Source organism: Osmerus mordax, chromosome 24 (assembly GCF_038355195.1).
Source record: "Osmerus mordax isolate fOsmMor3 chromosome 24, fOsmMor3.pri, whole genome shotgun sequence".
NCBI lineage: Eukaryota > Metazoa > Chordata > Actinopteri > Osmeriformes > Osmeridae > Osmerus > Osmerus mordax.
Window position 1 is genome coordinate 4,755,303 of NC_090073.1, and position 23,396 is coordinate 4,778,698.

The 23,396-nt window shown below is 49.1% G+C and overlaps 2 protein-coding genes across 2 annotated transcripts; both read left to right on the plus strand.

The window, feature by feature from the left end:
• The first annotated feature begins 1,517 nt into the window (after nt 1-1,517).
• Nucleotides 1,518-6,194, plus strand: anxa1a (annexin A1a). The gene is made up of 12 exons (XM_067228063.1): nt 1,518-1,639; nt 2,251-2,324; nt 2,887-2,977; nt 3,291-3,385; nt 3,513-3,626; nt 3,935-4,025; nt 4,162-4,241; nt 4,440-4,590; nt 4,855-4,950; nt 5,048-5,106; nt 5,411-5,533; nt 5,715-6,194. The coding sequence occupies exons 2-12, from the start codon at nt 2,265-2,267 to the stop codon at nt 5,769-5,771; spliced, it is 1,017 nt and encodes a 338-aa protein (XP_067084164.1). The 5' UTR covers nt 1,518-1,639; nt 2,251-2,264; the 3' UTR covers nt 5,772-6,194.
• A 1,717-nt stretch (nt 6,195-7,911) lies between these two features.
• Nucleotides 7,912-22,468, plus strand: mfsd3 (major facilitator superfamily domain containing 3). Its single transcript, XM_067228385.1, has 6 exons — nt 7,912-7,957; nt 8,641-9,427; nt 15,684-15,831; nt 17,657-17,757; nt 18,761-18,870; nt 20,908-22,468. Exons 2-6 carry the CDS (start codon nt 8,740-8,742, stop codon nt 21,109-21,111), a joined length of 1,251 nt encoding a protein of 416 aa, XP_067084486.1. The 5' UTR covers nt 7,912-7,957; nt 8,641-8,739; the 3' UTR covers nt 21,112-22,468.
• Nucleotides 22,469-23,396: the final 928 nt, after the last annotated feature.

The following is a 23,396-nucleotide window of genomic DNA, read 5'->3' on the forward strand; positions in this document are numbered from 1 at the left end:
TTAGCTTGCCCGCGCTAGCCAGCGCAGGGGCCTCCAAACTGTCCTCGGGTTTCCAGTGTGGGAGATAGAGATTGTAACTGGACGCCGCCTCTTTCTCTATCTGTCGGTCCAGGAGACCCCCCCACCACCACCACCACCACCTCCACCATGTTTGTGTCAGGGTCATACTTCAAGTACGTACTTGTTCATCCTTGGAGAGGAGGGGGGGGGGGGGGGGGGGTTGGGGGTCTATGGAGCTCGGCAGCGGGTAGTGATGGGGGAGAAAGCATTTAAGACAACAGAACTTAGTTCTTGTCCTCAACAACTAGTTATTGTACATGTATACCACATACAGTAGGTTGTAGAAAGATCAGGAAAATAAATCTGTATGCATTTATCTGTATGCAGACACAGGCCCATAGACTGTGGTTTGTTGTAGTACCCAATCATGCTAACTGACGTCAGTGGGAAGGGTCAAAGCCTGGCATTCAGTTGGTAAATGGTGTCCGGTTATATAATACCATAACTCCCCATTTGGGAATCGTGGTATCTGTTCGCCAAGCCCACAAACCCACCAAGGCTGATTTGGTTTCCCTTGTCGGTGTCACACAGCGCTTCTCCAGCAAGACTGCGAGGTTCCAAACTGCTTCTGTCGTTTGCGGAAGTGAAAGCATGAGTCCGGGCACAAACTAACATCATCTGCTGAACACAAGTGGGCCTAAATCTCTCCTGGCTGCTTCTAATGAACATCCAGACTTCCTCTACAGGAAATAACCTTGGCTGCCCTCCCTTCTGTTGGCCACTAGCCGGAATACCTTGCACCAAGGAGATTCCTAACTTGGCAAAAGCAACATTTCCTGTCACCGTTTGTGCTCTTAAGCCCCTTTAAGCTCCATCTATTGTTTAGGATGGACAGGTTGGACAGGTAGGTGGTAAATAGATAAGTGTCAGCTCTCAGTTCTCAATCATGCAATCAACAACATCATACACACCCTACCCTGAGGGAAGCATCACTAGCTACACCTTTCTAGGAACATCTCTTCAGGTACTGATGAGATCATCAGGTTCAAGAGTTTGTAATCTTTTGCTCGAGTCAAGCACGCCCGTTTACTCACGCGTTTTGTTGCTTAACCACGTTTCGTTGCGTAGTCATTTAGCAGATGCTCTTATCCAGAGCGTAACAAGTTACAAGTTATATTTCATTTTATATTGAACAGTTACAAACAAGTCTTAGCTTAGACTTCCATTTTAAATCTGCCTGTATTTGAAAAATGCAAAGTTGTCCTTTCACTAAAAAGGCACGAGTCGCACGACTACGGAAGGGGATAACAGATTTGCATCAAAAAGCATTTTCCAAACAGATCTGATATCAGCCTGCTTCTCTCACGTGAAAAAAAATAGTTCATTCACTTCCAGTTAAATTTTTATTAGATTCATTGCTCGACGCCCAGTCGCCCACTGTATGGAAACTTTTCGGCGTCAGTTCAGCGCTTCAGAAAGATCCTCCGTCTCGCAACCAGCTGTTCCCGTCCAATAGCAAAGAAGAGAGAGTGTGGGCTGAACCGGTTGTTAGGTGTGGTTTATCCGTGTGTATAAATATACGAGCGTTGCTCTTAATATTCCCCTCTGCATCACAGAGAAACCCAATCTGGACAGACTGGTAAGATTCTCAACTTTATCGTACATTGGTCTATGAATAACATTAATCGTTTTTGTAGTCGTTAATGCTTTGTGTGGTTCACATACATTTAATTGCGCTCAGGTAGAGTATAGTGGGTGTGGCGCGTGAAGGAATATGTGGGTACGCCCGAAGCGCTTCATGTTCGAAGTTGCGTAAAGTAGTCTACCTACAGATAAAACATGTCCAGAACCAAGAACAAATTATGACAGTTGTCTATCTCATTTGCCACAGTGTGGTGTCGGATAATATTTACTTTCCGAACGTTCAGTTGGGCGTGGTCACTAGATTTATTTTGGCAGGAAGCAGTCTGATTTGTTCTATTCATCCAACCAGAATTTCTCCATCCTGGCTATGAATGCTTTTGGTTGCTTGTTAAGTGTACAGTGTCTGTGTTTTATGTACTGTGTTGTTTTTGTGTTCTTTGGAGGTTAAAAGAAAAAGAGATTAGAGAACAAAGTCTGCCATTACTAACTTAAGCTAGCCTCAAACACCATACATTAAACCTAGTATTTATAACCTAGTTTTGTCTATTTGGCATGTTATCCTTCTTTATCTTTAAGCCTGGTTTTGTGGTGTTTGTCCCTCTGCAGACCCCAGCTCCAGAATGTCCTTCATACAAGAGTTCCTCAAGCAGACCGTCTATCTGGGCATGCCCGATGACTCAGTACGACCACACTCCGGTTACTGCGCCAATCGCTCACTTCTGCTCTTTTTTCTCTTCCTGTGGTATGCTTGTGTGGAAAAACTTAGCTGTGTGTTTACACGGAGGGAGGGAGGGACGGATGAAGAGAGAAAGAGGGAGAGGGAGAAGAAGGAGGGATATTGAGAGAGAGAGAGAGAGAGAGAGAGAGAGAGAGAGAGAGAGAGAGAGAGAGAGCGCGCAGAGGTTGAAGAACTTGGAGTAGAAAGTAAGAGGCACATCAGAAAGATGCAGGGTGAAAGTAGAGCCACGAAGTGAAGAGTTAAGAGAGAGATACGACCATGTGAGGGCTGTGACTCATGGGAGAAGGAATGTGAGCCCCTCCCTTCAGAAACACAACTAAAAAAACTTCAGCTTTCTCTCCCTATTTTTCCCTAAAACACTTATGGCCATGTTTTACAGGTCTCTCTCTATCTACTTTGCCTCATTTCTGTCTTGTACTCCTTAAGCCTGTGCTATTGCCAGTTACTTCTGTGTCCACGTTACAAAATCCTAAATGGTATGTCTCATTTTCTCTCTCTCCCAGACCTTGCCCAATGAGGGAACTGTAAAGCCAGACCCCCACTTTAGTGCCAACGGTGATGCAGGCATATTGGATAAGGCCATCAAAGCTAAAGGTGACACACACACACCCACTGTGTATCACTGCAGAACCGAGAACCATGGCTTGTCAAACACAAAGAGAATGTGAGCGTGTGTACATGCTACTGTTTAAATCCAGTTAAATCCACTCTTAAATGCAATCCTAAACTACTGAGCCGGCCTAGGACCAGGGTCTTGTCTGGACTGTGGACAGAATGGTGCCGCTGTAGTTCCACGTTACTTCCTGTGTATAGGAAGGACAGTGGTGTGACAGTATTTTAAATGTACTTCCTGTGTATGGGAAGGACAGTGGTGTGACAGTATTTTAAATGTACTTCCTGTGTGTAGGTGTGGATGAACACACCATCATCGATGTCCTGGTGAAGAAGAGTAATGCTCAAAGGCAGGAGATCAAAGCGGCTTACCAAAAGGCCAGCGGGAAGGTAAGGCAAACCCACACACGCGCTCACCAACCCGTGTGGGACCGTCCTCGTCACACACACACTCTCTCGTGTGTGGTGATGGTGGTGTGTTTGTGACTGCCCTGACCGTGTGGTGGGTTTCCCCCAGCCGTTGGAGGGGGCTCTGAAGGCAGCCCTGAAGGGGGAGCTGGAGGAGGTCGTTCTGGCTCTGCTGAGGACACCAGCACAGTACGACGCCCAGCAGCTCAAACTGGCCATGAAGGTATGCAGTGCACACACACACGCACACACACACGGACACACGGACACTGTAGATGGTGGCAGAGAGTGAAGAAGCTACATTGAAAGAGTTGTTAAATAAAAACATATATATTGAGATATTGTCATTGTTTTATTCCTGCTGGGTAGTTAAATCCACTCTTAAATGCAATCCTAAACTAATGTGTCTCTGCCCTGTCTTTCTGCATTTGTCACACTTGACGGCAGCTAGTGAGCTGAGCAGAAGTTGTGCTTTTGATTGATAGTCACCAGACAAGTTGTATCGCTTTCTCTCCCCCCCCTCTCTCTCAGGGTTTGGGAACAGATGAGGACACTCTGATTGAGATCTTGGCTTCCAGAACCAACAAGGAGATCGTCAAGATAAGGAGCGCTTACAAAGAAGGTGTGCCACTGCGTAGATATACAGTGTTAGACAAGGAACGCTAAATCTGGTCCCAAGTTTGTATACGCTCTGCGTGTGAAAGGCGACAGCACAGTCCCCGCTCAATCCTCATCATCTATTCACTTGTCGTCGCTAGAATTTAAGAAGGAACTGGAGGCTGACATCAAGTCGGATACAGGCGGAGACTTCCGGAATGCCCTTCTCTCACTTTGCAAGGTGTGTATCAGGGAGGGTGAGGTCTGTGTGTCTGGACGTGTGTGTGCCTGCCTGAACATGTGTGTGTGTGTGTGTGTGTATGTGTCTCGAACGGCAAAGGAGTGCTGATTCTGGTCCTCCTGAATGCTCGGGATTCCAAACGGACTGGACTGATCTTCTTTCTTTTGTCTTTTTTCCCTCTGCACCTGCGTCCACCAGGGGGCCAGGAGCGAGAGCCTGACGGTGAACGACGAGCAGGCGGACAGCGACGCCAGGGCCATCTACGAGGCCGGAGAGAAGAAGAAAGGCACCGACTGCTCCGTCTTCATCGACATCCTCACCACCAGGAGCGCCCCGCAGCTGCGGAAAGGTGAGACCCTCCTGCAGGCAGCCATCACGTCCCAACTGGAAGCTGTTCGTTGATAGGGCAATGTTTGATGGCACATTCAGATGAATGCTTTGAGGTAGGGGGTGTAGCTCAGTGGTTAGAGCATTTGACTGCAGATTAAGAGGTGGTTCGATGATGACTCCTTATTGTAAATTCCCTTTCGTTCTCTTGCTGTTTATTGGTATTCCAGTCTGATCACGGTTTTGTGAAACTCGAAAGGATGAACTCTCTCTGTGTCTCCCGTAGTGTTTGAAAGGTACTCCAAGTACAGCAAGGTGGACGTGGCTAAAGCGATTGATATGGAGCTCAAGGGGGATATTGAGAGCTGCTTGATTGCGACAGGTGAGCGAAAACAAAGACCTATTTCCTGTGACCTTGACCTAATGCTCATCTAGCTTGTCATGGTTGACTTTGTGCTTCTGCCTATGTATGTTTGCAGTGAAGTGTGCTGGAAGCAGGCCTGCCTTCTTTGCTGAAAAACTCAACTTGGCCATGAAGGTAAAGAGATGTTATCATTGTATTTGTCTAGCAGAAAAATCATGAATCGTTATCAAAAGCGATAATGAATGTAGAAAGTAAAGCAGAAGATCAAGGATCTGCAGAAGTGCAGAGTCCTAACAATATTTCAGTGGTCAGAGCGAAGGAACATGTCTCAACTACCAGGCATGGTCAACAAGAGGAATTATAAATGTGTTCAATGTTACATGCAGCAGTTATAATACTATATTTACGACACAGTCCATGCACTTATGATTAAGGTGAATCTTCTGGAACTCTGTTCTGTCTGCGTGTTGTTCCTCAGGGTTCTGGAACCCGCACCAAGATTCTGACCCGTATTATGGTGAGCCGTTCAGAGGTGGACTTGACCCGGATCAAGCAGGAGTACAAGAAGACGTTTGGCAAAACCCTGTATCAGGACATTCTGGTGAGCAAACGGCTTGGACAACTTTGAAGACGTTTTGAAAGAGGTTTCAGTTTTGTTGTCAAGGCTGTTCAGTCAGCATAAAAAGACCTGCTCACCTGTTACTAAAGAGATACAAGCAGATGAATCAAACCAGAACTTACTTCCACTAATGATGTGTGTTCTTCCGGTCTCTCCCTGTCAGGACGATACTAAAGGAGACTATGAGAGGATCCTGTTGGCTCTCTGTGGAGAAAACTGACCTGGATGAAGCGCTTCCGCTGTCACCAGGGCAACGTGTACGAACTGCCCCGGAACTCCTCTCTTCTCAAGTGGCAAACCCTGTATATGTGCTTACCCCCACTGCAAGAGTTAGAAACCCTGACAATCAAGTTTTAGTCAGGGTGTGATGTTGAAAAGTTGCGAGTGTCACTGCAGGTAAACCAATAAACAGCATGTTGGTGTATGATGATGATGATGGGCCTGTCCATCGTGTTGGATGGGTAAAGGATGGATGTTAGTATAGCTGTGGTCCCAACATGGAATCATTACCATGAACATCTCCATGTTAGGGGCTTGGGTGGAATGCACAGAGTGAGCCCGAGTATCACACTGATGGTGTGGCAGGGCTTGCTTACTGGGGAAAAAAAAACAACTTCTGTCAATAAAGCTTTGTTATGTTGTTTATATTTGTCTTGTCATCTGTATTTTGCCACGATACCATGTCCATTTCTAGCTTGGTCGTTGCTGGCTAATTATCAACACCCACTCGTTACATTCTTTTACAAACAAGTCATCTCTGGAAAGTATTGGACATGCCAACGGGGCCATCTAGTGGTGAGATCTGAAACTATATCTCAAACCCACAGAGCAGACTCTGTTGTGTGCAAAGTTTATCTCTAATCTAATCCAAAAATGCTGTTTTGACCACATTTTGATGCCACAGAATGCAATCCCTTGGTAACCCAACAAATGTTAAAGTGCAAACAAGGAGAGGTGCAGTAGGTACTACTGGTACTATAAAGTACTCAAGGCGCAAGGTTATTAGCTACTTATTTAAAACAAATATGTTTTATGTGGTTAGTTATGTTTGTGAAAAGCTTGAAAGGAAAATACATTCGATGCACGTTGTTTTGTGATGCTTTTTTTGAAGGCTTATTCCATTTTAAAACATGGCTCAAACTATGACTATTATTATTAGCGGGTTAACATGGTTTTTACATAACTATTCAAAACACAATTCAGAAGAAGTTTTCCTATCTGAAGTGATATACACATAGGCCTACTACACACATGCATAATCATTATTTATGTAATAATACACATGCAAAGACTAATCCTATATAAATGTTCAGAAAGGCAATGATTATTGTGAAGAAATGATTGCAGCACTGTCACATTCCATTCTAGTACCATGAATTCTTGTCTCAGTTTGTGGTTCTCTCCCTGCATGCCTCCCTGTTTGTCTAATGTCTGTCAGCACATAGAATGGGGCGCATGTGTGATGAATCTCTTCCTAGAAACTCTTTGTCCTTGAAACTAAAGCTTTCAAGCATCCACACAGGTCTCTGCAGGTGTTAACTGATCTGCTGGTATGGATCACTTCAGAACTACATTTAATCATTTTAGATACTAGAACTAGTTTCTCCTGATAAAATTCCTGACCTTTACAAATGAAATCTGTTCAGTTATCCGAAATGATATTTTAAAAAAATAGGTAACTGTCTGTACAGTTACAGATAAAGTAAACAATGAAAGACTCACTTTGCAAGTATGTCTGCATTCTTGGGAGGGTGTATTTGTGTGTCTAGACAGGTGCGTTTGAGTGTGCTGGTGTATGTGTGTGTGTTTGTGTGTGTATGTGTGTGAGCCTGGGTTGCATGGTGTATAGTAATCTATAATACTCCCATCCAATAGAGTAGCCACGAGATTTTCAGATTGTAAAAAAAAAATAGAAATTGTATTATTTCAAATAACTTTACAGGCTTCACTACACGTCCGTGGGCGCTGAGCTATACTGAGCCAAAATTCAAATTTATACAATGCCCAGTTTGCAACATAATTGAGCCACAGACCGACATAACAGAGTTTCCTGGCATTATGGCATTGGCTTAAAGTATGGCGTTGTAAGAGCCTCCAGTTTGTTTGTTTTTTAACCAATGAAAGGTGCAGTGGCTGTCATCTTGTGCGGTTGCCAGGTTTAAACATATGCGGGAGATTATGTGGGAAAAAATACACCAAGGCACCCAGAGTTCCTCTAAACAAAATTTATTTTCGTTAGAAATCTAGGAATATTACAGATACTTCAGTCACACATTAGTCTAATAGTTTGATGACCATTACATATCTCCATAGAGGGATAGATATTGAAAACCTGGCAACTCTAATGTTGTTCTGCAGTGTGGTCACCGAGCGGAGCAGTTTCAGACAACCGGTTCCCCTCATTCAGTATGTTCTTACTAGGAAATATAAGATGTTAGCAATAGCTAACACAGCTCGTTGTAAAACAGCTTTTCATTTATATATGTATAGGAGTTTTATCACACCAATTGTATAATAATCCTTCGCTGCATGCACATGCTACAGTACATAACTCCAGCGCTATCATGTATTAGCTTACTAGCTACTAGCTAACTAGCAACACGCTACAGTAGCTGGTCGCAGCTGTCATTGCAATTTGACAGCGTTATGTGTTTCTCTGTCTCGGTATTGGCTGGAAATATGGCTAGCTAGCAAATAATTAACTTTTTTTAGACTTTAGGGCTAGCTACCTTCATACGCTTGCCTCATATGATATGGTACAAACTCGGAGCCTACAAATGCTCTCCACGCCCCAAGTACAAAATATGTGACAGCTGCTATCACAGTTACACTCGATTACTAGTAGTTGGGTAAACTTGGTAAATTGTAATTGTAACTGTGCATAAGTGCTAACTAGTTTGCTATTTGTTGCAGTCCAGTTTATTAGACGTCAGCATGACATTTTTCCTCATATGTCAACAAATGAAATAAACATGCAGAAAACGTAACATACTTTATAAGTTTTGCTGCTTCATATGTTATTGATTTTATTAATGTCAGACCTTGGGGTGAAGTAAAGTACACATTGTCTCTTTAACCATTTCTACCAGGCTGACCGATCTTGTAGATCGGCACCTTGCCAGCCAGTGTCATGACAACCTGAACCCAAGTGATTCAGTCTCTGTGGAGGAAAGCTGTAGAGGTGGACAATGAACGACAAGCTGGTATTCCTGGGCCTCCTGTACTTTGTCCAGGGGATCCCTTACGGCCTCCAGTCCTCCCTCCTCCCCGTCTACCTGCGTGGGGCCGGCCACTCCCTCACCCGCATCGGCCTGACCAAGGTTCTGTACTTCCCCTGGGTGCTCAAGGTGCTGTGGGCGCCGCTAGTGGACAGGGTGGGCACCAAGCGGCGCTGGCTGGTAGGGACTGTCTCCGGCCTGGCCCTCACCTGCCTCACCAGCGCCGCCCTGGCTCCCGAGGCGCACATCTGGGGCGTGGTGGGCACGCTCCTGGCCATGAACGCCCTGGCGTCGGTCCAGGACATCGCGGTGGACGGCGCGGCCGTGGGCCTGCTGAAGGGGCGCAGCGAGCTGGGTCTGGGGAACACGGCGCAGGTGGTGGGCTACAAGGCGGGCTCGGTGTTCGCCGGGGGAGGGCTCCTGGCCGTCATCGACGTGGCCGGCTGGGGCTGGATGTTCATGCTGCTGGCGTGCGTGTACTGCGGCGTGGCCCTGTTCGTGTGGGGCGCCCCCGTGCTGGACGACGACTGCGTGAGGAGCCAGGCGGAGGGGAGGAAGGGAGGGGGGGACGCGGTTCATCCGTGGAGGGTGTGGAGGAAGCTGATGGCCGTGCCAGGGACCCCCTGGACAGTGCTGTATGTCCTCACATACAAACTCGGTGAGTCTCGCCTTCGAAAGGAACATTTAACATGTCAACGCTCATTTTTTTCAGCCTTCAATGCATTCTTCAGTTACATTTACATTTAGTCATTTAGCAGACGCTCTTATCCAGAGCGACTTACAGTAAGTACAGGGACATTCCCCCGAGGCAAGTAGGGTGAAGTGCCTTGCCCAAGGACACAACGTCAGTTGGCATGACCGGGAATCGAACTGGCAACCTTCGGATTACTAGTCCGACTCCCTCACCGCTCAGCCACCTGACTCCCTAGTTGCATACAAAGTGTTATAATAGTTGGGTGCAGTTATGGTTCGACTGTTCTAGCGAGGGGGCTGTTGGGAGAGATGTAGTTCCAATGTTCGATCACTAGATGGGCCCGCTGCCATCTCCCATTCTGTCCGGCGGTGAACACGTTTGTTGAAGGAAGTAAGGAGGGTTGGTCGTTGGCAAGCTAGAACGGGCCTGTTTCAAAGTAGGGTCTGGTGCTACTGACTGAAGGTTTCATTGTCAGGACACTTTACAGTTTCTTTTTGTTTATTTAACATACCCAGAGAGTCCACCAACTCGTTATTTTGTCCAAATCACGCTGATCAGCCAATAAATACACTAATTTGATTATGACAAAAGACAGTGTGTACTGTTTGTGTGTGTGTGTGCCTGTGTACTGTTTGTGTTTGTGCCTGTATACTGTGTGTATGTGTGTTGGGGAGAGAGAGTTGATAAGGACAGAGTTTGGTGTTTGGCAACAGACGGGGATTATGTAAGGATTAGAGTTTCTTTGTGTCTGTTTTTTTTTTTTTCTCCATGAAAACTGAAACAAGAGATGCTGCATCACACTGGTGTGTGTGTGCGTGTTTGTGTGTGTGTGTGTGTGTGTGTGTGTGTGTGTGTGGGTGGTGGGAACGCATGTGCTCTCGCACATTTGCATACATGTGTTTGTTTGTGAACGTGAGTGCTATTGTCTTTTCTCGAGCACGTCTTGTGTGTGTGCGTGTGTGTGTTAAACAGAGAGAGAGAGTTAGGGGTGGCCCAGTAATCGGATGAGTCCCAGCAGGCCCCACTAGACAGAACATCAAGACCCCCCCCCCCCCCCCCCCCCCCCCCCAGTCTGTCTAGGGGGTTCCCCATCTCATAATCATCATCACCATCAATAACACCACCATCATCCTCTCCTCAAACATCTGCTGTTTCCCACAAGTTGTTTGTTTATTTATAAATCCACTATCAATATATCCCTGGAGGTCCAAAGTATACCGTGAGCGCCATGCAGTAGTGAGCGTGTTCAATGGGGTTTCGGATGCCTATTCCTGGTCTAAACAACCACGCACGCGCACACACAGTACGCGGGCGCGCGCACACACACATCTCACAGGCTCCTCTCCCACACACTGTTAATGAACGAGCAAACTGCCAATCAGAGGGAGGCGAGGGGCTGACCTTTGTGCTGTGTGAGGTCATGACCATGGGACCTGAGGTCTGGGCGTCTGGGACTCCCATGGTAGGAGGGGAGGGAGGGAGGGTTTGTAGGCCGACCCTGGTACAGAATACAGGTACAATAGTAGCAAGTTGAATACGGTAGAGCAGGGGTTCCCAAACATTTCAGCCCACTACTCCTAAAATAATGGGGCCAGTGACTCGCGATCCACGGAGAGAACTCAACAGAACTCAACAGCCTAACAACCGTAATAATACTTTTTTGTAATGTATTCATTACTTTCATTTCAACGTTAACCTGACCTAATGAGATGGTTGGGCACAATGCTTGGAGCACAGCAAGTCCATTCTTGGTTTAATTTTGGAGACCGCCACTCGCAGATCAACCTCCACGTTCAGTCGCGATATGTATTTATTTTTTATTTACGTGAGTGCCGACTCCGAAAAAGAAACTATTTTGCACAAGTAGGCTAAGTATTGCCAAACGGCAACAGTACATTCTAACTAGGCCTAGTAGATAGTATACATTCAATATGTGTGTAGAACAGTAGCTACTAGATACAGTATACATACATACAATATGTGTCTAGTAGATATACTACAGTATAGTAACTAGAACTATGGATATAGTACAGTATAGTAACTAGTAGTATCTATCTAGTATAGCTACAACTAGCTAACTGGTGGTGTGTTGTTGGAGGGGGAGGGGGAATCTCCATCTTCCTGATGGAGATTTTCTTTGGGAACTGACCAGGTGGAGAGAGGTTGGGAGGGAATTGGAGGAGAGAGAAAATGACCCTGGCCCCAGACCTCTGGTTCCAGAACCCCTTCACCCGTTCCAGGGGGAGGGAGGGTGAAGGAGGAGGCGGTGGGGGTTATGTTCCAGGGGGAGGGAGGGTAAGGCTACAGGGAGGTTGGCTGAAGGGAGGATGAATTAATGAACAATCACCACATGGTGCCCTGAGAGAGAGAAAGAGAGAGAGGGAGGGAGGGAGATGGAGGGATAGAGAGACCGAAAGAGAGGGAGGGATAGAGAGAGAGAAAGAAAGAGAGGGATAAGGGTCTAGAAAGAGAGAAGTAGAGGGAAAGGGAGGAAGAGAAATAGAGGGAGAGAGAGTGATGGAGGGAGAGAAACAGAGGGAGGAGATATATGAAGGGAAAGAGAGGGAGACAGAGGAAGAGGGAGGGAGAGAAAGAAAGGGATGTCAAACAGCGATCAGCTCAAACCGTATACAGAGCGGGGGGTGGGGGGGGTGGGGGGATGATGAACCCAGTGACACCTCCTCACACATACCTACCTGGAACAAACTCCACAGTGTGCTCTTCGAATTCCGAACTCGGAATCGCTGTGTGTAGCTGTGCCGCTGTCTCCACACTTGCATATTTAATACATTTTAAACTCTCATCTTACTGTATGACTGAGTTCAGCCTACAGTGTGTGGTCTGCACCTCTCTGTGTCCCTGAAAGTCTCTGAAGGAGGGGACACCTCAGTGAACTTTGTGAATTTTTCTGTTTTTCTAGTCTTCCTTGAGGGTTTAGGTTGGTTATAGGTGCTGATTTAATGGCTGTGTGTGCATGCGTGTGCATGCCTGTGTGTGTGTGCTTGCCTGTATGTGTGTGTGTGTTGTTTCGTGGCTGTCTCCAGCTTGTCCTCATGGATCCATCTGCCGCCGACCTCTCTTGTGTCTAAGCTCTATGGACTATAACCCCTGCGCCCTCGTTGACCCCTCACCCTGATCCTCCCCCACCCCCTGACTGCCTCTATTTCTTTTTCCTCACTGAGTCTCTCTCCTTCTCTCTTCCTCCTTCCAACTCTCTCACTCCCTCCCTATCTCTTTCTCTCTCTCTGACACACACACACAAACACACCAGGGTTATTATCGGACAGGGAAACTAAAACTCAACAAAGATGAAATTTTGCGTGGGTCTCGAACTAACTACCCTAAATTAAAATAACACTAAAGATAGGTTGTTTGTAGTTTTTGTTTTTGGGTCAGACCTGACTCGTGAAGGTGAGGATAATAGTTGCTACAGTTTTAAACCTAGTTCCATTACCTGTTGATCCCAAACAGCCAGCTAAACAAACAGCTACATTGATTATACAGTACTGTAGCATGACTTTTCCAAAGGTGTTCACACAAATGTGTTTAGCTAGCTACATATCTTGTCCTTTTTCACAGTACTGTATAGCCTACTATCTGTTTACCACACTTCCGATTAGCCCTAAGTACTGGAAATAAAAATAAAATAAAACATGTTGGAAAACTAAACCGAAAATGATTGTGGAATTGAAACTAAAATAGATACTGACTGCATGATAACTAAATTAAAAACAGCCAACTGTAATAACCTTTACACACATGCACACACACGCACACACTTGTTTTCTGTCAGTCTGCCAGTCCTTGTTCCCCTTCACTACCCACCTCACAGTGTGTCCTTCTCCCCCCCTCTCCTCTCCCCCCCCCTCTCCTCTCCTCCCCCCCCCCTCTCCTCTCCCCCCCCCCCCCTCTCCTCTCCTCCAACGTGCTGTCTGCTTTTCTCTTTCTCAGCCCTCTCTTCTAAACATCGGCCCGTTGTTCTGCAGTTAGTCTCTCTCCCTCTCCTCCTTCCTCTCATCCTCTTCTTCCGCTTTCCCTCTTTTCACCCTCCCCCCCCCTCTCTCTCTCTCTCTGTCTCCATCTCTCACCCTTCCTTCTCTCCTTCACCCTTCTCTCCCTACCCTTCCTCTCTCCCTCACCCCTCCCTTCCTTCTCTCCCTCACCCTTCTCTCCCTACCCTTCCTCTCTCTCACCCTCCTCCCTCCCTGACCCCCCCTCTCCCCTCTCTACCTCACCCTCCTCTCCCTCCTTCCTCTCTCCCTCACCCTCCTCTCCCCCCCACCCGCCCCCACTGCTAGTTCCATCTTTGTGCGCGTCTAATGAAATCCCTGCTGAAATGGACAATCGTTGCTTTGAGAGTATTTATAGAAGTGAATAATCAGCCCCGGCTTGTTGTGTTCCTCGTCTCCCTACTTTAAAGAAATAATGAGCGGGAGGCGGGCTGAGAGGCAGGGTGCAGCGCGGAGGCTGCTCTCCCCCAGCATCGGCCCTCTCGACTGGGAGGCAGCCGGCAGGGGCTGTTGGCTCCCTCCACTATACCCACACGTCCAGGACAGAGCCTCACGTCCGTTCCCCAGCACACTGCTTCGAACAACACGGTGCCTGAAGTCGGGGGGGGGGTTGGGGGCGGGTGGGGGGAACTATAATCATCAAGGGGTTCTTTATTTTGAAGGAGAGGATGTGTCCTTCTGAGACACGAGGCCTGGTTCTACGGCCTCCGGGGCTGGTTCTGAGGCCTCCGGGGCTGGTTCTGAGGTACCTGGTTCTACGGCCTCCGGGGATGGTTCTGAGGTACCTGGTTCAAAGGCCTCCAGGCCTGGTTCATGGTTCTACCTAACCAGGCTGTAGTGAGTGAGGAGGAGACCGTGTCTAACAGTGTGGACTGCAGGTAGAGACAGAGAAGGCCTAGTGCACACAGGATAACTTATAAAGATGCCGAACGTGGAGTGCTTCTTCTTTTCATTCCCCCCTTCTTTCTCTCTCTTTCCCTAATGCTCAACCTCTCTCTTCTCTCTCCCAAACGGTCTTCCTCTGACTCTCTGTCTCCCTCTCTCTCTTTTCCTCTCTCTCCGTCTTCACGTTTAGCTGGTGTGTCACGTTGTCAGGGAACTTACTTGCCCTCCGATATGACACCCTCTCACCGTGAGCCTTTCAGCTCGCGTCTCTGAGAGAAAGCGACAGAACGCTCCTTTTTGAATCCATTCTCTGCTTTACGCGAGTCCTTTTTTTTCTCGCCTCCTTCTCCTTTCATTCTCTATTTTTGTTTTTCTCCGTGCCGAGGGAGGGAGGGAATCAGGAACCATATATTCTCTTCTTCGCCTGCTTTCTTGTGTGCGCGGCGACATGGCTGTGCGGCAGCGGCGCAGTCTCCCAGCTGTCACTCACGGCACCGGTCTCGCTGACGTTCTGAAGTCACTCTCCATTAATAATGGCGCACGCTCTGAATATTTTACACCTCCGTTCATCGGGAACATTATCCCTCGTTCGACACCACGCGGTGAAATAATATTGTCTGAAAAAAAAACAAAAAAAAAGTTTCTATTTTTTTCCCTTCTTCCCCAAAACAGCGAAAGTGCTGTTAGGTTCGTTTCACTGGAGGTGGAAGTTTCTTTTTCTGTTTGCGTCTGTCGGAACCCGACGTGACGCTCGTTTGATAAAGTTACCTGGGATCGTTATCACCTTGTCACGCACATCAATTATTGACACTCTCCCGGAACAACAGTGCGCCGCGTCTCGTGACGGGGAGACAGACGCACACGTCGACAAAGTTGTCCGTCTGTCCGCCCGTCTGCGTGCGGAGCAGGTAGAACATCTCCGCGCTCGCGGCGGAGACCGGGATTGGAGGTGGCAGACTGCCGCGTTGTGTCTCCGGGGTTCCTGAACGCTGCCTTCATCTCCTCTCCACCCTGCGAACACCAGTGACAAGGTGTAGACATCTCTCTTAGTAGAACGACAAGGCCCAGGTGCATCCTTCAGGTTGTCGCCTATCTGGTTTGCAGCTAGCTAGCTCGATCGGAGCTTGTCAGATCTTGGGTTTTCCTGGGTTTCCTTTCCACCTGACAGGTTTTGATATGAACCTATGGCGACCTCAACCTACCTACCCAGTACCCACCCACCCACTCTCCTAACCCTTAACCCCTCACCCGTAACCCTCACCCTCCTGACCCTTGACCTCTCACCCACCTGACCTCTGACCCCTCCTCCTCCCCCTCCCCGCCAGGTGAGCAAGGAGCGGTCACCATGTTTCCTCTGTTCCTATTGGACCACCACATGACGGCACGCGAGCTGGGGTTCTGGAACGGCGTGGTTGCCATGGGATTCTCCATCCTGGGCTCCTCTCTAGGCGGCCTGCTGCTCGCACAATACAGGTACTGAGTGTGTGTGTGTGTTTATGTTTGTACCTGTGTTGTTCTGCGTATGTGTGTGTACCTGTGTGTGTGTGTGTGTGTTGATTCTCTACCACCCGCTGCTCTCACACCACACAGTTCACCCAGTGGGAGGTCCTCCCCCTGTCATACAGGGCTGTGTGGACTTCAATTAGACCCACGCGCACGCCCACACGCGCACACCCACAGGTGCACACACGTGCACACCCCGTGGCTGGTGTGATGCAATGCAGGCCATAAAGAGCAAGATTGTTGTTCTTTTTGCGCCTCACACCGTGTGTCCAACACGAGCAGGTGCACCTTAAAGCAGGATCTGTCCCAGATGTCTTTGACTTGGACTGATGCGTGCAGCGAATGTTAGTCTGTTTTTGTTATAATCTCGGTCTGAAGGTTTCTGTCTGTCTGTATGTCTGTATGTCTGTATGTCTGTCTGTATGTCTGTCTTTCCAAAGACCGCCTCTCGTTCTGACTGTAACATGACATTATTAGAAGGAGTTTGTTTCCCCAAAGTGTTTAGCCATAGCTTGTGCTCTCTGGTACTCTTCCGGTCTCATGGCAGGCTTGCAGTCTTCGCACACATCGAGGTGGGTTCATCTGATACACACACACCCCACACACACAGAATCGTAAGCGTACCCCCCCCCTCCACCACACACACCTGTGTGTGTGTTCCTCCTGCCAGTGTCCGACGGTGCTCTAAAAGCTTGTTTGGACCGGACCCCTGCCTGACCCCCTCTCCCCCCTCCCTCTACGCAACCCCAGACAGCGACTCAGAGCTGGACCAGGGCCGTGTGAGGTGTTAGTCCGTCAGCACCCCCCTCCTATCCCCCCTACCCCCCCTCCCCCCCTCCCGCTACCCAACCCTGAAAGAGGGACATTGAGAAGACGAGGAAGGAGTGAACAAGAGAAGGAATGTCTTTAGCATGTGAATGATGGGAGGATTGGCTTTCGGTTGGAAAGGTGAAAAAGGAGGGGAGAGAGGGAGGGAGGGAGGAGGAGAAAGGAGAGGTGTTGGCCCGAGGTGTACTGTGCATCCATTGGACCCAGTGATCTAGAGGTGTGTGTACAGTAGTGTTTCCATGGAGACAGGAGGTGTGTATCGGAAATGTGGTCTCTCCATGGAAACGGGGTACAGTATATACTATGTGATGTCTCCATATAAACAGGTATACGAGTATACACTATGTATGTAGTTACAGTCTGTAGCACGACGTGCTGTCTCCATAGCAACAGGGGATACAGTATATACTATATACGTGCTGTCTCCATAGAAACAAGAGGTACAGTATGTGGTGTCTGTGACATCACTCCAAATGGTGATTGACAGCAGCCTCTAGGGAGGGATAAGCTTTTTGTTTATCCCTGAGACACACGTGTACAGTACACACACGCGTGTGTGTGCGGGGGGTGATGGTCTTAATGATCTCCCATGCTGGCTATCTCCTTATGTTATTGATTATCCCTTGAGCCTGACAACCCACAGAGACACTGAGCTATAGGGAGAGTGGCTGTATGTGAGTGTGTGGATTGACGGGCAATGCTGTCCCCCCCCCCCCCCCAAATGGAATGCTGTCCCCCCCCCCCCACACACACACACATTAATTTACCTATAAGAGTTTATATAAGAGAGCTCTATACAAAATGCCCCCTCCTCATCGTTCTGGCTTGACTGAGTGGCTGAGGTCAGATTCAATATCAGCTTTGTCAGTCAGGCCATGCCGACAATTACCCTGCTGTCCAGTTGTCTGAGATTGTGTACAGTTAGTTTACGTTTGTATTTCTGTTTGTGTTGTGTACCCCCCCCCAGTACCGGCTCCCTGATGCGGCGTGTGTTTGTGTTGCGGACGGTCAGCATGGTGTTCCAGATCTCCCTGCTGACCATCCTGGAACCCTCCCCCCTCATGAAAGGTGAGAGAGACCGTCCAGCGACCGCAACGCGACCGCTGGTGACAGTTGAGACCGACCCGACCCAAACATGGTGTGAGAGTGTCAGTACACGCTGCACGGTTGGGCGTGTCAGGTAGAGGCAGGGAGAAGCTCTCTCTATGTCCCCCTCTCTCTCTGTCTCTCTTTCACTCTCTCTCTGTCCCCCTCCCTCGCCCCTCTCTTTCTGACTGCTTCTCTCGTCCCCACCTCTCTCTCCACCTCTCTCTCTCTCTCTCTCTCTCTGACTCTCTCTCTCTCTCTCTCTCTCTCTCTCTCTCGTCTCCCCGCTCTCTCAGACTGTCTTTCTCGTCCCCCTCCCTCTGTCTCTCTCTCTCCTCGGCCCGTCCAACTCCAGAAGACTAAACACGGTTTCTCCGCTCATGTGACCCAGCACAGACTAGACACGCTGGTAGCTTGTGTCGAGACTCTGGCGTCCGCAGAGAGGCAGAGACACAGCGGGTTCAGCGATGAATAACGTGCGTCTCTGGAGCATGCTTCCCTTCTCCATAAACCAAGAACCAAGATGTGACCGAAACGATTGTGCGGCAAACGTTCAATATTACATGACACACACAATAACAATCAGACGCACTCCTGCGCTCCCTTCTTGTAGGTACTGTCGAACACACGCACACACACACACACACACACATATACAGACAGAAGTCTTATTCTGCAAAATCTCTGCAAAAAAGGTGAATAATTTAGCACCAACGGGAGCAGGAAGCTGTTGTGCGGGATCTGTGAGAAACCTGGGTTCTGCACAGCCTCTGCAGCCCCGCCCCCACCCGAACCCCTCCAGAGAGAGGGGACAGGCTGGGGTGTAGAGGGGACGGCTGCTGGAGGTGGAGAGAGGGAGGGGGGTCTCCCCCTCAGATGTGAAGGGAGGGTAGCAGGTCGAGGTCTCTCTAGGTCCACCGGTGGGTCGTTCTCTGGGACTGACCCATGCCTGTGTGTGTGTGTGTGTGTGTGTTTGGCTCCACAGCGATGGCGGTGTTGAGTCTGAGCGTGCAGCACTTCCTGGGCGGCCTGATCACCACGCTGACCTTCACCACCATGATGCACTGCACCCAGAGAGCCGAGGAGAGCGTCCAGGTACGCGCACGCCAGAGGCGCTCGGTTTGATCTCCCGGGCCTCGTCCGGCGTGGGAATGCCAGCTTCTCTCCGCTCCGGCCCACCTGGCCTTTGGCGCTTACGTAACGACAGAAACAGGAACTGCTTGGCTGCCAACGAAGCTCGCTAACAAAGAGCCGAGTCTGTAGCGTGCCCCTGTCCCCCTGTCCTCTCCCTGTGACTCCCCCCCTTCTCTCTCTTCCCCTCCCTCCCCTCCTGTGACAGGTGCGACCTGTCTTCGTGTCCTGGTCTGAACCGGGCCCCCACTGGCCCGGGTTTGTCCTCTCTCTCTCCCCCAGCATCGCTCATCGGGTCCAGGGGGGGGGCGGCCTCTCGCCGTCACCCATCATGTCGCCCCCCCCCCCGACAAAGGACGAATCACGAACGAAACCAAACGAACGATAACTCGCGACAACGAGAGGGAGGGTAACCCGAGGGAGGGGGGGGGGGTGTTAAATCTCGAGCGCTCTCATGACACATATCGCCCCGCGTAGCTGCCTCCCTGTGAATTTGTGAAGGTGGGCTCCGGTGACGGAAAGACGATCCTCTGAGTGCTTGTCAGCGTCCCCGGGAGAGAGCCATAAGATCCCTTAAACAAGTTAGCAGGAATAAAGACACTTCACTTAGCCGTGGTCACAGGCCCTTAGCCGGGCCCTGCAGCCTAGCCCTGCCCTGCTGGACCTGGTCCTGGGGTCTAGGTGGCTCTCTCTCACACACACATACTCTGGGGGTTGGTGGGAACTCTTTAGTCACACAGCCAGCATTCTGACTGTCGTTACAGCTTGTCAGCCTGCCTGCCTGCCCGCCCGTCTGCCTGCCTGCCTGTCTGTCTGTCTGTCTGTCTGTCTGCCTGCCTGTCCGTCTGCTTGTCTGTGGTGTGTGGGTAGATGTGCGTGAAAATGAGCGGGGATTGTGGTGTGTGTGGTGGGTATATGGTGCGAGTGTGTTGCGTGTGTGATGAGGTGCAGGGCTGTCGTGTGTATGTGTCGTGAGTGTGGTGTGTGTGAAGATAGCAAGGCTGTGGCGTGTGTGTGAGGTGCGTGTGACGATGGGCAGGTGTGTGAGGGTGTTGTGTGTGTGAAGATGGGTGGGGCTGTTGTGTGTGTGGGTGTAGGTGTGGCGTGTATATGGTGTATGTGTGGTGTGAGTTTGTTTGTGTGTGTGTGTGTGTGTGTGTGATGATGGGCAGGGCTGTGTTGTCCATAGAGGCTGAGTTCTGTTCTTACTGTAACAAGGCACCGGGGCTAAGTCTGGGATGTTAGGTAATCTCCGTCTCTCTCACCTGTCTCACCTGTATCTCTTTTCCTCTCTTCCTCCATTACTTCCTGCCTCTCTCACCCTCTCCCTACAGTACATCTCCCTCTCCACTTCTCTCTGTATCACATTCGCTCTCTCCTTCTGTACTCTCTCTCTCTCTCTCTCTCTCTCTCTCTCTCTCTCTCTCTTGCTAGCTTTCCTTCTCTCTCCTGCTCTCTGTCTCTCTGTTCCTCTCTTTCCCACCTTCTCTCCCTCCCTCTCTCTTTCTTTCCTTCTCTCTCCTGCTCTCTCTCTCTCTCTCTCGCTCGCTCCCTCCCTCCCTCCCTCCCTCCAGAAGGCCTGAAGGCAGGGATCATGTACCCCTCCCCAGCTAGCTGCCATCCATCCACGGATCTCGCCCCTTTCTCTCTTTTCATTCTTCTCTTTCTCTTCTTTTCTTCTGTCTATCTTTTCTCTTTTTCCCAACACGCTCCTGCCCCTCCTTAGCTGTTGGAGAATTAGCCTTGGCTGATTGTTGGTGTTTATGACAGTGAATCCTACAAATAACTCTGACCTTAAAGAGACACCGAATAACCCTAATCCCCCTTCCTCCTCTCTCTCTCTCCTTCCTCCTCTCTCTCCCTCTTCCTCCTCTCTCTCTCTCTCCCCCTCTCTCTCGCATCCCTCACTCCCCTCAAAACCACTCTCTCATCCCCCCCTCCCTCTCCTCCTTCTTACCCAAACTCCCCCCCCCCCCCCCCCCCCCATTCTCCCCTTTCCAGGCCACCCACTACAGTTTCCTGGCCACCCTGGAGGTCCTGGGGAAGCTGATGTTCAGTGCCCTGGCCGGGGGCGTGGTGGACTGGGTGGGCTACCACTCGGCCTTCCTCTTCTTCCTGGTCCTGTCGGCCGGCACCGCCCTGCATGTCTGGAGAGCCACGGAAACAGGCGCCCTCCGCGAACACCTGAAAGAACAGCCGCAATGAACACAACCTCCCCTCTACCGAACCCTACCCCTCGCCCCGCTGCCAGTCACTAACCCCCTCTGGGTTTAATGGTACGGTTCTTGATTTGGTGGTTGGCAGGGTAGGTTCTACCACTTAAGATGCAAAAAAGGGTGGGCATTAGGCAAATGAAAATCCATCAGAGCCACTTGTTTGTATGCCAAGCCAGCAATAATACTTCGCCAGCAGCTACGATATAGTTAGCCAGGAACCTGCTAGCAAGAAACATTTTCATGTACCATTCTGAACAGTACTGTATGTCATATCAGTTTGTCATTATGTGATGTTAAGCGATGAAGTTTACGAATGTCGCCTACCTCGTATCTCTGTAAGACTCGTAGAGGCGAGTAAACATTAAAGTATCTGCTAACTTGGTTAGCTGCTAGCCTAGCGTAGCTACTTAGCAAGCGTAAAACATTAGATTAGGGGGTCTCCTACCCTGTTCCGCAAGAGCTACCTTCCTGTATGTCTTTGCTCCATTCCCAGTTGTAACAAACCTGATTTGGCACGTCAACTAGCTAATTATTAGAACCAGGTGCGCTAGATTAGCGTTGGGAGCGAGAACCCACAGGAAGGTTGCACTCCAGGAGCAGGGTTGGAAATCACTAAACTGGATAGCCTAGGTTAGCATTAGCTAGCTGCAGTCACAATGAGAAGAACTAGCCTTACACTCAGCTTGGTGCCAACTGCCCCAGGTGACTTAATTGCACATTTTCAGGTCTTTTTTTAAATGATTCTTTTCTGGTTAAACAAAAGAAGAAAAGAAGTGCATATAATACAATTGTTTTTGGACTACTGACTTGGGGGGTGGGTGGCCTTGCTGATGTTTTAGGTGTCTGTGTTGTCGACAAATGTGTAAAATAACTATGTTGAGTAGTACTGTGTGTAATCACTTGAAGTGGGCTTATGTGAACACAATGTGTTCGTCGAACTTCATGTTGACAATCCATTGTAGAGCACGTGTAGACGTTCTAAGAATCTACAGAAAGTCAACTGCAGCTCTAATGAATTTCAACAATCGGTCAGGGTTAGTTGATAGTAATAATCAAGGTAGTTCAATATACAGTGTGCACAATGTAGCTCATAAGTAATAACTTGCACACTTGAATTTCTTTCTGGATCAATAAAGGAAATTCATTTGAAAGGAATTGAGCGTTTGTAGGTAGTTTATCGAGCATTTAAAGATCATCGACAGATTGACTCGAAACAAGGTGTTACCCTGTCTGATGCTGCTGCCTCTTGCGCTGCCACACCCTCTCATGTAAAGGAGCCCTTGCCAAACACAGTGTCTCAACTCACAGAGAGCACAGAAACCACCTGAATAAACTGCTCAACTCTGCTGGCATCTGTCGTATGTGTGCTGATAGTTCTGCAATAAGCAACGGCTATATTTCCTTTACATCATTTCTTCCTCCTTCTTCCTCTTCCTCCTACTCTTCCCCTTCCTCCTAGTCTTCTTCCTCTTCCTCCTAGTCTTCCCCCTACCTCCTAGTCTTCTTCCTCTTCCTCCTAGTCTTTTTCTTCCTCCTAGTCTTCCTCTTCCTCCTAGTCTTCCCCTACCTCCTAGTCTTCTTCCTCTTCCTCCTAGTCTTTTTCTTCCTCCTAGTCTTCCCTACCTCCTAGTCTTCTTCCTCTTCCTCCTAGTCTTCCCCTACCTCCTAGTCTTCTTATTCTTCCTCCTAGTCTTCCCTACCTCCTAGTCTTCTTCCTCTTCCTCCTAGTCTTCCCCTACCTCCTAGTCTTCTTATTCTTCCTCCTAGTCTTCCCTACCTCCTAGTCTTCTTCCTATTCCTCCTAGTCTTCTTCCTCTTCCTCCTAGTCTTCCCCCTAACTCTTAGTCTTCTTCCTCTTCCTCCTAGTCTTTTTCTTCCTCCTAGTCTTCCCTACCTCCTAGTCTTCTTCCTCTTCCTCCTAGTCTTCCCCTACCTCCTAGTCTTCTTCTTCTTCCTCCTAGTCTTTTTCCTCTCTCACTTCTTTTTCTTCTTCTTCCACTTCATTTGCACCTTTTCCAACCCAGAGGAACCGGTCTGGAGGAATCTGGACCAGGAGGCCTTGAGAGACCGACAAGGTGCTTGGGGGTCTGTAGGGATGACTGGAAGCAGCAGCCTCAAAGCAGTGTCACCCTACCCCTGCCCCACAGGGCTGTGACAACACATGCAGCCCTACTGAAGGGGGATTAGTGTTGCTTACCTGTGTCCTCAATGCACCTCTGCTTCGCTCGTCTACGTGAACACACACGCTTTGTCGGAACAGAGAATGGATCCGAG